This window comes from Salmo salar, chromosome 25, assembly GCF_965601325.2.
Source record: "Salmo salar chromosome 25, fSalSal1, whole genome shotgun sequence".
Lineage (NCBI taxonomy): Eukaryota > Metazoa > Chordata > Actinopteri > Salmoniformes > Salmonidae > Salmo > Salmo salar.
In genome coordinates, this window is record NC_138315.1 from 22237332 (window position 1) to 22257811 (window position 20480).

The window sequence follows — 20480 nt, forward strand, 5'->3', positions numbered from 1 at the left end:
ACAGGTCGAGAGATTGGATTTGTGGTTGGACAGAGGTGGCTAGAGAGATTAATAATTCAAGCTGGATGGGAGGATATTCGGGCTGGGACGATATTTTTTCCATGGCAAAAATGAAAACACAAAGCAGATCTAACTCTTTGGTCCTTTAATAACCTGCTGTATTTAACATATTGTGAGCTATAGCTTGGAAAATAAATACATGTGACTCTGTATGACAACATGATGTTTGCAACATTACTGGTGTTTTCCTAAAGAAGTTAAATCCGCTTTGTGTTTTGTTTTCTTGCCATGATACTAACGAGTATCGAGATACTGGTGTCGTCCCGGCCCTAGAGGATATTAGTTGGATAGGAGGATAGATTGAAAGATTAAAGGATTTAGGGATGAGGGATAAGTGTATCCAACCACCCCGCTATGCTAAAATATTATGACTCTTCTCTTTCCAAGGTTGTTTACCTCGATTGACTGCTAGGCCTGGATTCTCATCAGCCTCCTGTTCTTAGTAGCCTGGACCCAGATCTATTTGTGCTGTCTTGCCAACTCATATGGTCATTCTTACGCCAATAACCATAGGAGTTGGCAAGACGGCAGAAACAGACCTGGAACCAGGCTAGGTTTTTGGTATTTGTCTGTATGCGGCAAATTAAATTCCGCCTCACCTGGACCATATGCGGATGTAATTCCAGAACAAATTCAACGCAACCACAATCTACTATAATCTCTCTTCTTCTCTTTCTCTCTCTCTGTGTTAATCTGACTGGAACCAGACCCTAGAAAATGCTGGATTAGCTCTGATTATAGAGTATATATTACATTTGGAGGAGACTACAAGGGCAATGGTACATTCCAAACCTGGCTGGTGTAGTGATATGGTTTAACACACTGTGAAGAATCAATTCTGCTCTGCTCAGCTAACTGGAGTTTCCAGTGAAGTCGCGGGGCCCTGATTGGCAGAACGGTATAGTATTTAGCTAATGTAATGTAATGATTTGTTAACAGAGATGGTGCCTTGGTAATCATATTAGGATAATCCTTTCCACTTTACACGAGAACTACACACTCTGTCCTCTCATGTTTATTCCTGTAGAGTACAGGTAATTTCACCAGTGGTGGCTCCTCAGCGGAGGAAGGGGAGGACGAACATTAAAAACATTTTTGGGGGGATAAAACTATACTAAATATATTCACGTCGCCAAATAATTTATTAAAACACACTGTTTTGCAATGAAGTTCGACAGTAGCCTCAATAGCACTCTCTAGGGAAGCACCATGGTGTAGCTGGAGGACAGAGAGTTTCTGTCCTCCTCCGGGGTACATTGACTTCAATATTAAACCTAGGAGGCTCATGGTTCTCACCCCCTTCCATAGACTTACACAGTAATTATTCCAACTTCCAGAGGACGTCCTCCAATCTATTGGAGCTCTTGCAGCATGAACTGTCATGTTGTCCACCCAATCAAAGGATCAGAGAATGAATCTAGTACTGAAAGCACAAGCTACAGCTAGCTAGCACGTCAGTGCATAAAATGTGGTGAGTAGCTAACTCAAAGAGAAAGACAATAGTTGAACAGTTTTTAACAAATTAATTTCTTGAAAAATGAAGGAGAAGTGAGAGAGAAAGCTAGCTATATTTTGTTGTATTTCTTTTCACTTACTTAGCTAACGAATGCAGCTAGCTAGTTTAGCCTACTCAAACACCAGCTCAAACAGAGAGGGATACTATGTTAGCTATGGCTATCCAACACTGCAAGTCAAGGTAAGCTTTTGGTTATATTAATTTATTGTCAACTTGGCCTTGCCGGTTTAACTGCTAAACTGCTTGCTGTACACTATACTGCATGATTGTTGCAGGCTTACTAACACATTCGTTTTAGTCGCTATGTTGACTGACGTTAGCTAATGTGGTGACAACGATGTAGGCTGTGTGTAGAGGTTATGGTATGAAGGTTTGGCTTGGAAAGGTTTTTTTGCCTGGTCACAGACAGCTGTTGTGTTGTGCACAACAGTGAAGGGAAAAGGTGAGAGAAGGATAGCACGTAGATTCGAGAAGGAATTATACAAGGAGCAAGGTGATCATGCTGTTTGTATGTGGCTGCTATGAAAGTGAACTGTGTTTGCGGATGATCAAGGGTGTATTCGTTCTGCCAATTGTGTTGACAAATGCTTCTTAAACAGAAGTAAACGAAACAAAATGGGGATAAACATACCTGAATGAGCAACGATTTGGACTAATGATTACACTCTAGAACAGCAAAATGCAGGCAAGAGTGTGTAAAACGGTATTGAATGTGTCACTGTCTGTCACCTTGATTAAAAAAAATGTATCTTGACCTGTGCACCTACGTTGTAAACTTTAATTCATAGGCTACGTTGTAGCAACCTCATGATGGGTATAGGAAAAATGTATTAGCCTAAATCTATTGACATTACATTGAGCTGGGTTAATGGAATATGAATAACAGTCATCCAATATGCTGTAATAGAAATAAAGCCATAATGCTAAAAAAATATATATTGTCCTCCCTAATCTTAAATGGCACCAACCTCCACTGAATTCCACAGTAACAGAATTACGCTTTGAAACTTTTTTTTGTTCACTTTAAAATGAATACCAGACAAAAAACATTGATTTTAAAGTTGAACAAGCGATACAACTATACTGAACAAACATATAAATGCAACAATTTCAAAGATTTTACTGAGTTACAGTTCATATGAGGAAATCAGTCAATTAAAATGAATTCATTAGGCCCTAATCTATGGATTTCACATGACAGGGAATACAGATATTCATCTGTTGGACACAGATACCTTAAAAAAATAAATGGGCTTCACAATGAGCCTCAGGATCTCGTTACAGGATTTCTGTGCATTCAAATTGCCATTGATAAAATGCAATTGTGTTTGTTGTCCATAGTTTATGCCTACCCATACCATAACTCCACCGCCACCATGGGACACTTTGTTCACAACGTTGACATCAGCAAGCCGCTCGCCCACACGGCGCCATACACGTGGTCTGCGGTTTTGAGGACGGTTGAGAGAAATAAGCTTTTTGTGCGAATGGAACATTTCTGGGATATTTTATTTCGGCTCATGTGGACCAACACTTCACATTTGCGTTTGTATTTTTGTCCGGTGTATATGCACAAGGACTACTTTTAACAATTTCCACTGTAAATTTTACAAAAATGAGTTTATTGGAAGAACTGTGCAGATGGAATCTTTAAAGGAATTATGGTGAAATCTCCCTCAGGTTTTTGTGACCCAGATTTTTCCAAAAACTGTTAAATATCCGCTCCGAATTAAGATTAAGATGTCTGCAGAAAGACTGGGGTGTCAGCTATGACATGGCATCTTGACTTTGAAAAATCTCTTTTGGTTATAAAACTACACTAAGTGAAGTGGATTTACACCTGGTAACGGAATTACTGTAACGGAATTACATCATGCGTACTACACAGAAATGCATAATTATGAGGAGAAATGCATTCTCCTCATGTTTCACTCACTATTATAATGTCCTCTACGGTGTTGTAGTCACTGTACAGTACTGTGCTCTACTCACTACTGTACTGTGCTATCCAAACTTGTGAAACATGATATGACAGGTTCAGATTTGGTCCAGTCCGGTCTGTCTGTGGATGTTAACATCAAGTCCCTGGTGGACTGACCAAACTACTTTTTAACATCCGGTGTTGGTCGGTGCTCAGTGGGTGAGGATGCTGGTTAAAGTAAATGGAAAGAGAGGGGGCTCATGGGTAGGTGGGAGCTGGGAGAGGTGACATTAACTGGAGATGGAGGGAGAGAGAGATGCAGGTGACCCAACTGTGGTTTGTGAGTATTACTACTTCCCATTATAGCTAGGGTTGCAATGGGATGGTTTATTACTGGAAACTTTCGAAGTTTACCAGTAAACTACCAGAATTTTGGCATCTTTCAAAGATTTTATGTAATCTATCACAATACATCTAGATTAGGTACATCAGATTATCACAGGTTTCTGTAATACTCTGGTCCTCAGCGTGGCCTGATTACATGTCAAATATGTGAAATAATTCAATAAGATACAAAAATATAGAATGACAAAGCTTAAAAACATCAACCTAAATATAAACAATAAACCATCAACTTAGTGAATACCATTGGTGTTTAATATAAGGGTTTCAGCATGAAATCCCCTTTCTTTTTCTACACCTATTTATTTTACTAGGCCAATAAGGCGCTGTACATGAGAACGTCTACACCCACTTTTTGTTGCATTTTAAAGTGGAATGGAAATGGATTTAGTTGTAAAAAAAAAATACTCCATGGTGTCACAGTGAAAATATTGTTTAGACTCTCTTTTTTTTGTACATTTTATTTTTTTACAAAAGTAATAAAAAAACGAAATAACTAAAATATACTCATTGCATAAGTATTCTCCCCCTTTAAGGCAATTTGGCGTGACAAATCACATAAGAAGATATGTGAACTCTATAGAGTAATGGGGGTTGACATGATTTTTGAATGACTACCCCTTCCTCTGTCCCCCATAGATACTGTACATCTGTAAGGTCCCTCAGTCAAGTATTGAATTTCAAGCACAGATTCAACTACAAAGACCAATGAGCTTCATAAAGCCTCATAAAGAAGGGCAATGATTGGTAGATGGGTAACAATAACAAAGCAGACATTGAGTATATCTTTAAAGTGGCAATCAGCAGTTGAAACAATAACAAAGCGTTAGGGATGAGGTTGGAAAAATGTAACCACTCTCAAATTCATAGCCAGAGCTATGGATCCAAGGACTGACCATCCATGATATCAAAATTATAGTTATAAGCATTTGTTGAGGCTATACTGTGTTTGCAAACAAACATTGGCGTTAAACAAGCATCTACTTTGGGTTCTGATGGGGTGTGACAGTTGAACTAAGCTCATGAGAAGTTTTAAAACAGCTACAGAGCTCAATGGTTGTGATGGGAGAAAACTGAGGATGGATCAACAACATTGTATTGACTCCACAATAATGACATAAATGACAGAGTGAAAAGAAGAATAACAAAATATACTGAATAACAATATTACAAAACATGCATATGTATGCAACAAGGCACTAAAATAATACTGCAAAAAACATGGCAAGAAAATACACTTTTTGGCCTAAATGTAAAGCCTTGTGTTAGGGGCAAATCCAACACATCACTGAGTAACTGCCTCATTATTTTCAAGCATGAAATCAAATGAAATGTTATTTGTCACATGCGCCGAATACAACAGGTGTAGACCTTACCATGAAATGCTTACTTACAAGCCCTTAACCAATAATGCAGTTTTAAGAAAATAGAGTTTGGAAAATATTTACTAAATAAAGTAAAGTAAAAAATAACGCAATAGAATAACAATAATGAGGCTATAAACAGGAGGTACCAGTACCAGTACCAGTACTGAGTCAATGTGGAGGCTATATACAGGGGGTACCAGTACCAGCTCAATGTGGAGGCTATATACAGGAGCTACCAGTACCGGGTCAATGTGGAGGCTATATACAAGGGGTACCTGTACTGGGTCAATGTGGAGGCTATATACAGGGGGTACCGGTACCAGTACCGGGTCAATGTGGAGGCTATATACAGGGTTACCAGTACATTTACATTTACATTTAAGTCATTTAGCAGACGCTCTTATCCAGAGCGACTTACAAATTGGTGCATACACCTTATGATATCCAGTGGAACAACCACTTTACAATAGTGCGTCTAAATCTTTTAAGGGGGGGGGGTTAGAAGGATTACTTTATCCTATCCTAGGTATTCCTTAAAGAGGTGGGGTTTCAGGTGTCTCCGGAAGGTGGTGATTGACTCCGCTGTCCTGGCGTCGTGAGGGAGCTTGTTCCACCATTGGGGTGCCAGAGCAGCGAACAGTTTTGACTGGGCTGAGCGGGAACTGTGCTTCCTCAGAGGTAGGGGGGCCAGCAGGCCAGAGGTGGATGAACGCAGTGCCCTTGTTTGGGTGTAGGGCCTGATCAGAGCCTGAAGGTATGGAGGTGCCGTTCCCTACACAGCTCCGTAGGCAATCACCATGGTCTTGTAGCGGATGCGAGCTTCAACTGGAAGCCAGTGGAGAGAGCGGAGGAGCGGGGGGACGTGAGAGAACTTGGGAAGGTTGAACACCAGACGGGCTGCGGCGTTCTGGATGAGTTGTAGGGGTTTAATGGCACAGGCAGGGAGCCCAGCCAACAGCGAGTTGCAGTAATCCAGACGGGAGATGACAAGTGCCTGGATTAGGACCTGCGCCGCTTCCTGTGTGAGGCAGGGTCGTACTCTGCGAATGTTGTAGAGCATGAACCTACAGGATCGGGTCACCGCCTTGATGTTAGTGGAGAACGACAGGGTGTTGTCCAGGATCACGCCAAGGTTCTTAGCACTCTGGGAGGAGGACACAAGGGAGTTGTCAACCGTGATGGCGAGATCATGGAACGGGCAGTCCTTCCCCAGGAGGAAGAGCAGCTCCGTCTTGCCGAGGTTCAGCTTGAGGTGGTGATCCGTCATCCACACTGATATGTCTGACAGACATGCAGAGATGCGATTCGCCGCCTGGTTATCAGAAGGGGGAAAGGAGAAGATTAATTGTGTGTCGTCTGCATAGCAATGATAGGAGAGACCATGTGAGGATATGACAGAGCCAAGTGACTTGGTGTATAGCGAGAATAGGAGAGGGCCTAGAACAGAGCCCTGGGGGACACCAGTGGTGAGAGCGAATGGTGCGGAGACAGATTCTCGCCACGCCACCTGGTAGGAGCGACCTGTCAGGTAGGATAGTACCGGGTCAATGTGGAGGCTATATACAGGGAGTACCGGTACCAGTACCGGGTCAATGTGGAGGCTATATACAGGAGGTACCGATACCAGTACCGGGTCAATGTGGAGGCTATATACAGGGTGTACCGGTACCAGTACTGGGTCAATGTGCGAGGCACAGGTTAGTCGAGGTCATCTGTACATGTACACTACCGTTCAAAAGTTTGGGGTCACTTAGGAATGTCCTTGTTTTTGAAAGAAAAGCAAAAAAAATGTTGTCCATTAAAATAACATCAAATTGATCAGAAATACAGTGTAGACATTGTTAATGACTATTGTAGCTGGAAATAGCAGATTTGTTTCATGGAATATCTACATAGGCGTACAGAGGCCCATTATCAGCAACCATCACTCCTGTGTTCCAATGGCACGTTGTGTTAGCTAATCCAAGTTTATAATTTTAAAAGGCTAATTGGTAATTAGAAAACCCTTTTTCAATTATGTTAGCAGAGCTGAAAACTGTTGTTCTGATTTAAATAAGTGTTAAAACTGACCTTCTTTAGGCTAGTTGAGTATCTGGAGCATCAGCATTTGTGGGTTCGATTACAGGCTCAAAATGGCCAGAAACAAAGAACTTTCTTCTGAAACTCGTCAGTCTATTCTTGTTCTGAGAAATTAAGGCTATTCTATGCGAGAAATTGCCAAGAAACGGAATATCTCGTACAATGCTGTGTACTACTTCCTTCACAGAACAGCTCAAACTGGCTCTAACCAGAATAGAAAGAGGAGTGGGAGGCCCCTGTCCACAACTGAGCAAGAGGACAAGTACATTAGAGTGTCTAGTTTGAGAAACAGACGCCGCACAAGTCGTCAACTGGCAGCTTGATTAAATTGCACCCGCAAAACACCAGTCTCAACGACAACAGTGAAGAGGCAACACCGGGATGCCGGCCTTCTAGGCAGAGTTGCAAAGAAAAACACATATCTCAGACTGGCCAATTAAAATTAAATATTAAGACGGTCAAAAGAACACACACTGGACAGAGAAACTTTGCCTAGAAGGCCAGCATCCCGGAGTCGCCTCTTCACTGTTGACGTTGAGACTGGTGTTTTGTGGGTACGATTTAATGAAGCTGCAGTTGAGGACTTGTGAGGCATCTTCATGGTGTGTTTGGACCATGACAGTTTGTTAATGTGGACACCAAGGAACTTGAAACTCTCGACCCACTACAAACCCATCAATGTGAATGGGGGCGTGTTCAGCCCTCCTTTTCCTGTAGTCCACGATCATCTCCTTTGTCTTGCTCACGTTGGGGAGAGATTGTTGTCCTGGCACCACACTGCCAGGTCTCTGACCTCCTCCCTATAGGCTGTCTCATCTTTGCTGATCAGGCCTATCACCGTTGTTGTCAACAAACTTTCTTACATTTTTTTTAACTCTTTTTATTGGTATTTTTTTCAAAGTTACAGTAAACAATGCTTGAAAAACAGTACATTGCACATGGTATTTTATATATTTGATATACCATGGGACATGCTTTTTGAATGAGGTAGGAATGTATATGCACATGCGAAAATATAAAATACTTAAGTAATACTTTCATAACAAAACATACATTAGAAACAACAAAGTGCACTAAAAAACCATGACTAGTCTTAAATGAATAGAAAAATTATAATAGTAAGACAGGCTAATATTAAACACTCACAAAGGTAGAACAATTAAATACAAAGCTTAGGTAGGGAGTTAACTGTGGAGTAGAGGGACATTTCACTGTCTCGAAATAGGTAAAGAAAGGTTTCCACATTCGGTAGAATTTGTTGTCAGGAAACTTGATGATGGTGTTGGAGTCTTACTTGGCCATGCAGTCAACAGGGAGTACAGGAGGGGACTAAGCACGCACCCCTGAGGGGCCCCCACGTTGAGGATCAGCGTGGCAAATGTGTTGTTGCCTACCCTTACCACCAGGGGGCGGCCTGTGGCTCAGTTGGTAGAGCATGGTGTTTGCAACGCCAGCATGGTGTGTGCAACGCCAGGGTTGTGGGTTCGATTCCCACGGGGGGCCAGTACAAAAAAAAAAAAAATGCATGATGTATGCACTCACTACTGGAAGTCGCTCTGGATAAGAGCGTCTGCTAAATGACTAAAATGTAAAATGTAAATGTAAGTCCAGGATCCAGTTGCAGAGGGAGGTATTTAGTCCCAGGGTCCTTAGCTTAGTGATGAGCTTTGTAGGCACTATGGTGTTGAACGCAACACACGCTATGGTGTTGAACAGCATTCTCACATAGGTGTTCCTTTTGTCCAGGTGGGAAAGAGCAGTGTGGAGTGCGATTGAGATTGCGTCATCTGTGGATCTGTTGGGGCGGTATGTGAATTGGAGTGGATCTAGGGTTTCCAGGATGATGGTTTTGATGTGAGCCATGACCAGCCTTTCAAAGCACTTCATGGCTACCGATGTGAGTGCTATGGGGCGGTAGTCATTTAGGCAGATTGCCTTCGCTTTCTTGGGCACAGGGATTATGGTGGTCTGCTTGAAACGTGTAGGTATTAGACTCGTTCAGGGAGAGGTTGAAAACACTTGCCAGTTGGTCCATGCATGCTCAGAGTACACGTCCTGGTAATCCGTCTGGACTCGCGGCTTTGTGAATGTTGACCTGATTAAAGGTTTTGCTCACATCGGCTATGGAGAGCGTGATCACACAGTCGTCCGAAACAGCTGGTGCTCTCCTGCATGCTTCAGTGTTGCTTGTCTCAAAGCGAGCATAGAAGGCATTTATCTCGTCTGGTTGGCTCCCGTCACTGGGCAGCTCAAGGCTGGGTTTCCCTTTTGTAGTCCGTAATAGTCTGCAAGCCCTACCACGTCGAACAAACGTCAGAGCCAGTGTAGTAGGATACAATCTTAGTCCTGTGTTTGATGGTTCGTCTGAGGGCATAGCGGGATTTCTTATAAGCGTCCGGATTAGTGTCCCGCTCCTTGAAAGCAGCAGCTCTAGCCTTTAGTTCGATGCAGATGTTGCCTGTAATCCATGGCTTCTGGTTGGGATATGTAGGTACGGTCACTGTGGGGATGACGTCGTCGATGCAATTATTGATAAAGCCGGTGACTGAATGGGTATGCTTGACATCGGCAAAGACTGGGGATTTTTTTTTTAGGATGAAAAGAAACGTGATGGAGCTAACCACAGGCAAAATACTTGAGGAAAACCTGCTTCAGTCTGCTTTACGCCAGACACTGGGAGAGTAATTCACCTTTCATCAGGACAATAACCTACAATACAAGGCCAAAACTACACTGGAGTTGCTTACCATGAAGGCAGTGAATATTACTGAGTGGCCAAGTTACATTTTTGACTTGAACCTGCTTCAAAATCTATGGCAATACTTGAAAATTGCTGTCTTGCCATGATCCCCAACAACTTGACAGAGTTTGAAGAATTTTAAAAAGAATATTGGGCAAATAGTGCACAATGCAGGTGTGCAAAGCTTTTATGAGACTTATCCAAGAAGACTCACCGCTGTAATTGGTGCCAAAGGTGTTTCTAACATGTATTGACTGGGGGGGAGGTGAATACTTATCGAATCAAGGTATATTAGTATTTTTTTTTTTGATTTATTATTCCACTTTGACATTACAGATTATTTTGTGCAGATTGTTGACAAAAATGACAATTAAATCCCACTTCGTAACACAATTAAATGTGAAGAAATTCTATAGGCATTGTATTTGTTTTAACGTGAAACTGGTGTCCGTTGTGAACACAGTTGGAAAAGTTAATAGAAAATAATGCCATCATTGATTAGATGCTGTTGAGTAGGCTATTTTCTCTTGAACCATATGGTCTATCTATTAGAAACTCATGAATGGACACAGATATAATACATTAATACAATATATATGAATACAGTTTTTTTTCTTCTGTTATTCAAGTATAAATTACCTATATTATGTTCGATTTTCTGTTAATTACCAACATTTCCTGAAGATTCAGGTAATTATAGGCAATTCAGTTGCAGTAATTATGTTACAGATTTTGTGGGGGGGGGGGTAATTCTAGTAGGGGTCCTTCACATCAACATTATTGTGTTTTTGATGTATTTCTGATACCTTTTTAGACTTTTTCTGGTAGATTTCTTTTCGTCTATTTATCCAGAAATCAATGCCTTAACTTATGCCACATTTTGGAAAATTGGTGAAAGAAAATTCTATGCCTTAAATTCCCCAAAATATGGACTCTTAGATTTCATTTGACACCCAATTTGATATGTTCCTATGAACTTCAGATATTGGTACTAATGGGTCCTTTTCAATGGAAATGCCTATATTTGGAATCCAGCATCACTTTCTCTCTTTCCTCTCAATTTCCTTAAGTCTCCTTCTACCCTCATTCTTTCTCTTCTTACTCACCTTTCTTCTTTTGCCAGCTTTCTTTCCCTCTTCCTCACTTTTATACAAGCTTTCCTTTTCACACACAAGCTTTCTGGCTCATAAAATCTTTATTGTAAACCCCTTTTTTGCACCACACTTGGTATCTCCTTCCCCCTCTAATTTCTCCCCATTTCCCTCCTTCTTTCCACAGTCGGCCCCTCTCTCTTCCCCCTCCTGTGCTCCCCCTCTCCTCTCTTTTTCTCACACACAGTAGAGAACAGAGGGCTCAGTGTGTGGGTTGACAAGGGTGAGCCGTAGTGATGGGAGGGGGTGTGAGGTGGCTGAAAGAAGGGAGACGGAGAGGGACAAAAGAGCCCAGGCGAGAGAGACGTGTGTGTGTGTGTGTGTGAGAGAGAGAGAGGGAGAGACTGGATTAATAGTCCGGCGTTGAGCTCCTCTAGGGAGCTTTTGGTCAAAATGTCATTTTTGTTGCTCTAGAGCTCAGGTGGGACCCAACAGACACATACACTCAGACACACATGTTGAGATGACAGAGACACCACCAGCTCAAAAGCTTCTCTTCCACTGCTTCCCTGGCCACCCACCCGTCTAGAGATTTCACTATGACCTGGACTTGCCAGGATGTTTTAAACCATAGCCAAATTCAGCCAGGCCCTGCCAAATTCACATGGCAGAAATTCCAGTAACAAGCTGTTATTATCTCAGTCTGAGGTGTTTGGGTGGGAGAGTGTGTGTGTGTGTGTATGAGATTTGAGTGGGAGTGTGTTTTGTGTGTGAATGTGTGATGAGTTCCATCAGTTGGAATGTGCGGAGCGTGTTTTTATGTCTAAAAATGGGATTTGGTGTTTGTTTTTGTGTGCTTGCATGCATGCTTGACTGTGATTGTGTTTACTTTCATGTGAGTGTATGTCTCCGGCGTGGAGCCAGTGAACAGACCCTCTTTGTGAACACAGGATGTATGGTGATGCTATAGGTCTCCAGACAGAGCCGTGAGAAAACTATGGAAAACAACCCCACCAGACACAGACTAGTCACATGTTATCAACAAACCTGAACACAATGCCCCCTCAACACAGACAACTATCAGCAGCACCAACATGTGTTTTACTGTCACATACACCGGATAGCTGCAGTGAAATGTTGTTTTACAGGGTCAGCTATAGTTAATTAGGGTTGCTCAATGGCACATTGACAGATTTTTCACCTTTTGGTCACAGGCCCAACGTTCTAACCCGCTAGGCTACCTGCCGCCCTGCAACAACACTGCAAACCAACCGAAACCAAAAAAATAACCCCAGCAACACATGTCTTCAGTCCTAACTTAATGCAACACCCCTAGAATATCTATGTTACCAATATAAGCGAGGCACTACAACATTAACACCAAAACAGCTGGAGAGGTAGCTGGTAAGCTACAGTGTATATATAGCAGAGTATGTGGTGGTGTCCTCTCATCAGGGCCTGCCCTGGGTTAGGGTTGTCAGGGTTACTGGTGGTTCTATGGTGGTGTCCTCTCATCAGGGCCTGCCCTGGGTTAGGGTTGTCAGGGTTACTGGTGGTTCTATGGCGGTGTCCTCTCATCAGGGCCTGCCCTGGGTTAGGGTTGTCAGGGTTACTGGTGGTTCTATGGCGGTGTCCTCTCATCAGGGCCTGCCCTGGGTTAGGGTTGTCAGGGTTACTGGTGGTTCTATGGCGGTGTCCTCTCATCAGGGCCTGCCCTGGGTTAGGGTTGTCAGGGTTACTGGTGGTTCTATGGCGGTGTCCTCTCATCAGGGCCTGCCCTGGGTTAGGGTTGTCAGGGTTACTGGTGGTTCTATGGCGGTGTCCTCTCATCAGGGCCTGCCCTGGGTTAGGGTTGTCAGGGTTACTGGTGGTTCTATGGCGGTGTCCTCTCATCAGTGCCTGCCCTGGGTTAGGGTTGTCAGGGTTACTGGTGGTTCTATGGCGGTGTCCTCTCATCAGGGCCTGCCCTGGGTTAGGGTTGTCAGGGTTACTGGTGGTTCTATGGCGGTGTCCTCTCATCAGGGCCTGCCCTGGGTTAGGGTTGTCAGGGTTACTGGTGGTTCTATGGCGGTGTCCTCTCATCAGGGCCTGCCCTGGGTTAGGGTTGTCAGGGTTACTGGTGGTTCTATGGCGGTGTCCTCTCATCAGGGCCTGCCCTGGGTTAGGGTTGTCAGGGTTACTGGTGGTTCTATGGCGGTGTCCTCTCATCAGGGCCTGCCCTGGGTTAGGGTTGTCAGGGTTACTGGTGGTTCTATGGTGGTGTCCTCTCATCAGGGCCTGCCCTGGGTTAGGGTTGTCAGGGTTACTGGTGGTTCTATGGTGGTGTCCTCTCATCAGGGCCTGCCCTGGGTTAGGGTTGTCAGGGTTACTGGTGGTTCTATGGTGGTGTCCTCTCATCAGGGCCTGCCCTGGGTTAGGGTTGTCAGGGTTACTGGTGGTGGAAGGGAAACCACCGGATGAACAGGCATCTGTCTGATCAGCATAGCAAGAGGAGATGTCTTATTTTGGAACTGTTAGCTGTACACCATGAGAAGAGTTTGTGAAGTGATGTGCTGCTAAAGTGTGAGACTGGCAGCATTATTTAATGACTAAGTCGCTCTGCATAAGAGTGTCTGTCTGCTATAGTAAACTGTCTGCTTATGGGACAGTCCAGAGTCTCCAGACTGGCCTTCTACTCTCCACTTTCTCTCTGTGTGAATACCTCAGCATTTCCCCTCTTATCTCCTCTGGGAATGACTAGGGAATAGCAAGGGCCTGCTAAAGAGATTGTACGACAGACAGACGAGAAGATCTGATTGGTGTTCAGTTCAGGACAGACTTAACCTCTGGGGTTAGACTACAGATGGAGGAAGACAGATGTCATACTGCTAGCCTCTACTCCTCCTTCCTCTATTCTTTATGCAGGAGTTTCTAGTGATTTTATTGACTCACTGTGTTCCTCTTTCTCCTTCTCTCTTTCATCTTCCTTATTTACTCCTCTCCTTGCCCCTTTTTTCCCTCTGTTCTTCTTACTCATCCTCCTCACGTCTCATCTCCCCTCCTCTCCTTGCCACTTCCTTTCTGTTTTTCTTTCTCATCTCCTCTCCTCTTGTCTCCTCTCCTCCCCTCCCCCTTCAGGTAGTCGCCCCACGGTGCAGTATGTGTCCTCTCTGTGTGAGCTGTCCCAGGCCCTGCAGCCCTACTACACCCAGGGCTATGTCCTCACCACTCTGCATCCCATCATTCTCTCTGTTGGACGCACGCGTTCCCTGCCCTTTAGCCTGCTCTACCGAGCCATCCTGGCACGTCCACGACCCAGGTACCAGACACACACGCATGCATGCCTGGAAGCACTTACACACACAGACAGCCGCTCCAGGTAGAATTGCCCCGTTCTAGAATCAGTTTGAACCATTTGGGAGGTAAAGCACAAAACTTACCTTAGATCTGTGCCTAGGCCAGGGGCCGCCACAACCCATAACCCTCCCGCCCATCCCTTAATCTGAGCTCAGCATTGGAACAAGCCACCCAGCCTTAACCCATACAACCTGGTAAATAGATGAATGATAGATGATGTAGCTGCATCTTTAATGCAACTTCAGTGGGAGGTCAGACTGCTGTTTAAGGGGGAGGGGTTAGGGGGAGACTCCTGGAGAGTATGTTTTGTGGGGCTCTCAGCTGCAGGGGTTGCCATTGGGTAGAAATGTACCCTGACAACAACAGCTCTCTCAAGGCCAATAGGGCCTCAGAATCTCACACATGGTACCTTCTGTGTTATTATCAAACCTGTAATATTACATATTATTAAAATGTGAGGGTCTTTTATTTGAATATACATATACTACAAGGGGGGGGGGGGGGGGGGTGTGTGTGTGTGTGTGTGTGTGTGTGTGTGTGTGTGTGTGTGTGTGTGTGTGTGTGTGTGTGTGTGTGTGTGTGTGTGTGTGTGTGTGTGTGTGTGGTGATATATATATATATATCACACTACCTATTTAGTATGGTTGTTTATGCTTTATGTTTAGAAAGTAGTAGCCATCTCATGCATGGCCAATTAATAAATGATGAATTCTGTCTGCAAACACTGACAAAAACAAATCAAGTATGAACTCTCCAGCTGGACAGGGCTCTGTAGCGTGAGACTATTTACCAATCTAATGCATACAGATTAGACATGGATTTACAGTCTCAGAGTAGCTAACAGTCAAAACACATGAATGATGAATGAATGCCCTGTATGGAGCTTGTGATTACCAGTTTGAACCTGCAGGACAATGACTGTGAACGTCAGTGTCTCTGTTCTGTTCTCTCCTCTCTCTCTCTTAGTAAGCAGGTGGTGTCCATGTGTCACAGTGTTCCTGTGCTGAGGGTGGAGGAGTGGCCTATCCCAGGGGAGTCCCTGACAGACGACACGGTTAGAGCACTGATCGACAGGGTGAACAGTAGTGCCCGGGGCGGAGTGAGGTTTGTGGGCTCAGTGCTCCAGCAGGCTGGAGGAGGGGGCAGTAACGGCAGGGTGCCTAGCCCCAGGAGAGGCTATCGATCCCCCCCACACACTCCTCCATGTACCCCTCCTGGAGAAGGAGAACTGGAGGATCACAGCCCTACCTACAGCCCTGGTGAGATACTAGTTTTCTCTTTTCGTCCCGTGTCTCGCTTTCTCTTCCCCTCTCTTCTGTTCAGCTCCCAGGCTTCCACTTTCTCATGACTTGGAAGGACGGCAACACGAGACTACTTCTCATCTGTCTCCTTCCCTTAACAATGTTGACATGTGGGATATATCTGCTATCTCCTCTTAACGCCACACAACCTCAAAATGCTCAACACATCACAGCCAGACTGTGGAGTCCTAGATTTGTTTCTCCCTTCAACACTACTCATCCCCCTCTCCCCCGGTCTGTCAGTGATGTTCAGTTGAACTCTGTGTTGTGTGGAAGACACTGACTGATGGCCCTGGGGTAAGAGAGGCCTCTGCATGTCAGTCAGCTAACCCTCACCCACAACTCCACAGAGACAACCATACAGACTGAGACGTCCTCGTCCTAAGTAGGGCGAGATGAGTTCACGTTGGAGTTCACATAGACCGCCAATGTCTGTTGTCTCTGCACCTTCTTTCTTGTTCTCCTCCATGATGGCTTGAACTGGCAGATTGATCTGACCCTCTACCTCTTACACCCCCCCCCCCCCCCCCCCCCCCCCCCCGTCTCAGACCTAAGGTTGCTGGTGTTCTTCCACTCTTGGGCACCAGGCTGTGCTCCGCTGGAAGCTCTGGCCTGTCAGTACCACCAGGGGGCACTGTCCATGCGTGTGTCCAGGAAGGGTCAGGTGATCAGCGCGCTGGAGGCCGATTGGCTGGAGCTGACCGCAGCCTACTACCGTAAAGGCTGGTCATTGGTGGACTCGTTTGTGTACTGGGACACACCCAAAGGTACTGTCAAATGCTAAGATATAGAGAGACTCTTAAGGTGGATGTAAGATTCATACTGTATAACAGCCACACCAAGCTTAAAAAGCAATAACAACATACATACGGTGACATCTTGCTTTGGAGTTGTAAGATCTCCAGCAAAGAGCATTAGTGCAATGATAGGCCAACATCTTGTGACACTTTACTTCTCTGGAAGAGAGGATGGGATTTAATAATAATAATAATAATATATTAATATATGCCATTTAGCAGACGCTTTTATCCAAAGTGACTTAGTCATGCATGCATATGTTTTGAACGTGTGGGTGGTCCAGGGAATCGAACCAACTATCCTGGCAATGCAAGCGCCATGCTCTACCAACTGAGCTCCAGAGGACCAGAGAGTATAGAGAGATTAAGAACACTTTGTCCTCATCCACCTCTCTCATTCTGCTACTTTATCCATTTTTGTGTCTTCTCAAAAATCAGTTCTTGTTATGTTTTGTCTCCCCTCCCCCTACGTCCCCCGGATGAGTCACTTCCTGTCTCTTAGTCCCACCTCTTCTCTCCCCCCTCCTCCTCTCCCTCCTGCTCCTCCTCCTTTCTACCCCTCTCTGCCTCCTCCTACCTTCCTCCTCCCTTATATCTCCCACTGTGGCTATATTTGGAGCTCTATTCCCAACCTTCCGACCTGGCTTCCTGTTACGCCACAGACTGGCAGCAGCCGCGAAAATCCACATCATTTGTAGACATCTGGGGCCTGGGAATATAGCACACGGGGGTCTCTCTCTGTCGCTCTCTCACACACACAGGCAAATTCTTGTGTGCATGCATGTGCACATATGCACACAGCCTACTTCTCCATGTCTGTAACTAGTTCATTGTCATTCTAATGACATACACTCCCAGTGAAAAGTTTTACAACACCAACCCATTCAAGGGTTTTTCTTTATTTTTACTATTTTCTACATTACATTTACGTCATTTAGCAGACGCTCTTATCCAGAGCGACTTACAAATTTTACATAGACATCACAACTATGAAATAGCATGGTAACCAAAAATCATGTAGTAACCAAAAAAGTGTTAAATAAATCAAAATATATTTGAGATTCTTCAAAGTAGCCATCCTTTTCCTTGATGACAGCTTTGCACACTCTTGGCATTCTCTCAACCAGCTTCACCTGAAATGCTTTTCAAACAGTCTCAAAGGAGTTCTCACATATGCTGAGCACTTGTTGGCTGCTTTTCCTTCACTCTGCGGTCCAACTCATCCCAAACCATCTCAATTTGGTTAAGGTCGGGGGATTGTGGAGGCCAGGTCATGTGATGCAGCACGCCATCACTCTCCTTTTTGGTAAAATAGCACTTACACAGCCTGGAGGTGTGTTGGGTCATTGTCCTGTTGAAAAACAAATGATAGTCCCACTAAGCCCAAACCAGATGGGATGGCATACCACTGCAGAATACTGTGGTAGCCATGCTGGTTAAGTATGCCTTGAATTCTAAATAAATCAGACAATGTCACCAGCAAAGCATCATCACACCTCCTCCATGCTTCATGGTGGGAAACACACATACAGAGATCATCTGTTCACCTACTCTGCGTCTCACAAAGACACAGCGGTTGGAACCAAAAATCTCAGATTTGGACTCATCAGACCAAAGGACAGATTTCCAACGGTCTAATGTCCATTGCTTATGTTACTTGGCACAAGCAAGTCTCTTCTTATTAATGGTGTCCTTTAGTAGTGTTTTTTTTTCAGCAATTCGACCATGAAGGCCTGATTCACGCAGTCTCCTCTGAACAGTTTTTTTTATTTTTTATTTCACCTTTATTTAACCAGGTAGGCCAGTTGAGAACATGTTCTCATTTACAACTGCGACCTGTCCAAGATAAAGCAAAGCAGTGCGACACAAACAACAGAGTTACACATGGGATAAACAAACGTACAGTCAATAACACAATAGAAAAATCTATATACAGTGTGTTCAAATGTAGTAAGATTAGGGAGGTAAGGCAATAAATAGGCCATAGTGGCGAAATAATTGATTTTTGCAATTCGTTCCAGTCATTGGCAGCAGAGAACTGGAAGGAAAGGCGGCCAAACGAGGAGTTGGCTTTGGGGATGACAAGTGAAATATACCTGCTGGAGCGCGTGCTACGGGTGGGTGCTGCTATGGTGACCAGTGAGCTGAGATAAGGTGGGGCTTTACCTAGCAAAGACTTATAGATGACTTGGAGCCAGTGGGTTTGGCGACGAGGGCCAGCCAATGAGAGCGTACAGGTCACAGTGGTGGGTAGTATATGGGGCTTTGTAACAAAACGGATGGCATTGTAATAGACTACATCCAATTTGCTGAGTAGGGTGTTGGAGGTTATTTTGTAAATGACATCGCCGAAGTCAAGGATCGGTAGGATAGTCAGTTTTACGAGGGTATGTTTGGCAGCATGAGTGAAGGATGCTTTTGTTGCGAAATAGGAAGCCGATTCTAGATTTAATTTTGGATTGGAGAGGTTTAATGTGAGTCTGGAAGGAAAGTTTACAGTCTAACCAGACACCAAGGTATTTGTAATTGTCCACATATTCTAAGTCAGAACAGTTCAGAGTAGTGATGTTAGATGGGCGGGCGGGTGCGGGCAGCGATCGGTTGAAGAGCATGCATTTTGTTTTACTTGCATTTAAGAGCAGTTGGAGGCCACAGAAGGAGTGTTGTATGGCATTGAAGCTCGGCTTGAGGTTTGTTAACACAGTGTCCAAAGAGGGGCCAGAAGTATACAGAATGGTGTTGTCTGCGTAGAGGTGGATCAGAGAATCGCCAGCAGCAAGAGCGACATCATTGATGTATACAGAGAAAAGAGTTGGCCCAAGAATAGATTCCTGTGGCACCCCCATAGAGACTGCCAGAGGTCCGGACAACAGGCCCTCCGATTTGACACATGGAACTCTATCTGAGAAGTAGTTGGTGAACCAGGCGAGCCAGACGTTTGAGAAACCAAGGCTGTTGAGTCTGCTGATAATAATACGGTGATTAACAGAGTCGAAAGCCTTGGCCAGGTCGATGAAGACGGCTGCACAGTATTGTCTTTTATCGATGGCGGTTATATCATTTAGTACCTTGAGCGTGGCTGAGGTGCACCCGTGACCAGCTCGGAAACCAGATTGCATAGTGGTGAAGGTACGGTGGGATTTGAAATGGTCGGTGATCTGTTTGTTAACTTGGCTTTCAAAGACTTTAGAAAGGCAGGGTAGGATGGATATAGGTCTGTAACAGTTTGGGTCTAGAGTGTCTCCCCCTTTGAAGAGGGGGATGACCACATTAGCTTTCCAATCTTTAGGGATCTCAGACGATACGAAAGAGAGGTTGAACAGGCTAGTAATAGGGGTTGCAACAATTGCGGCGGATAATTTTAGAAAGAGAGGGTCCAGATTGTCTAGCCCAGCTGATTTGTAGGGGTCCAGATTTTGCAGCTCTTTCAGAACATCAGCTATCTGGATTTGGGTGAAGGAGAAATGGGGGAGTCTTGGGCAAGTTTTTGTGGGGGGTGCAGAGCTATCGACCGGGGTAGGGGTAGCCAGGTGGAAAGCATGGCCAGCCGTAGAAAAATGCTTATTGATATTCTCGATTATCGTAGATTTATCCGTGGTGACAGTGTTTCCTAGCCTCAGTGCAGTGGGCAGCTGGGAGGAGGTGCTCTTATTCTCCATGGACTTTAGTGTCCCAGAACTTTCGGAGTTTGTGCTACAGGATGCAAATTTCGGTTTGAAAAGCTAGCCTTTGCTTTCTTAACTGCCTATGTTCCTAACTTCCCTGAAAAGTTACATATCGCGGGGGCTATTCGATGCTAATGCAGTACGCCACAGGATGATTTTGTGCTGGTCAAGGGCAGTCAAGTCTGGAGTAAACCAAGGGCTATAT

At 44.5% G+C, this 20480-nt stretch overlaps 1 protein-coding gene across 1 annotated transcript in view; it reads left to right on the forward strand.

Annotated features, from left to right (window-relative positions):
- Positions 1-20480, forward strand: part of LOC106586367 (raftlin-2) — a 30349-nt gene that overhangs the window by 3558 nt on the left and 6311 nt on the right. Inside the window, exons 2-4 of the mRNA XM_014173563.3 lie at positions 14294-14474; positions 15479-15771; positions 16362-16580. Coding sequence (XP_014029038.1) covers positions 14294-14474; positions 15479-15771; positions 16362-16580 — 693 coding nt within the window. The remainder of the gene's footprint in view (positions 1-14293; positions 14475-15478; positions 15772-16361; positions 16581-20480) is intronic.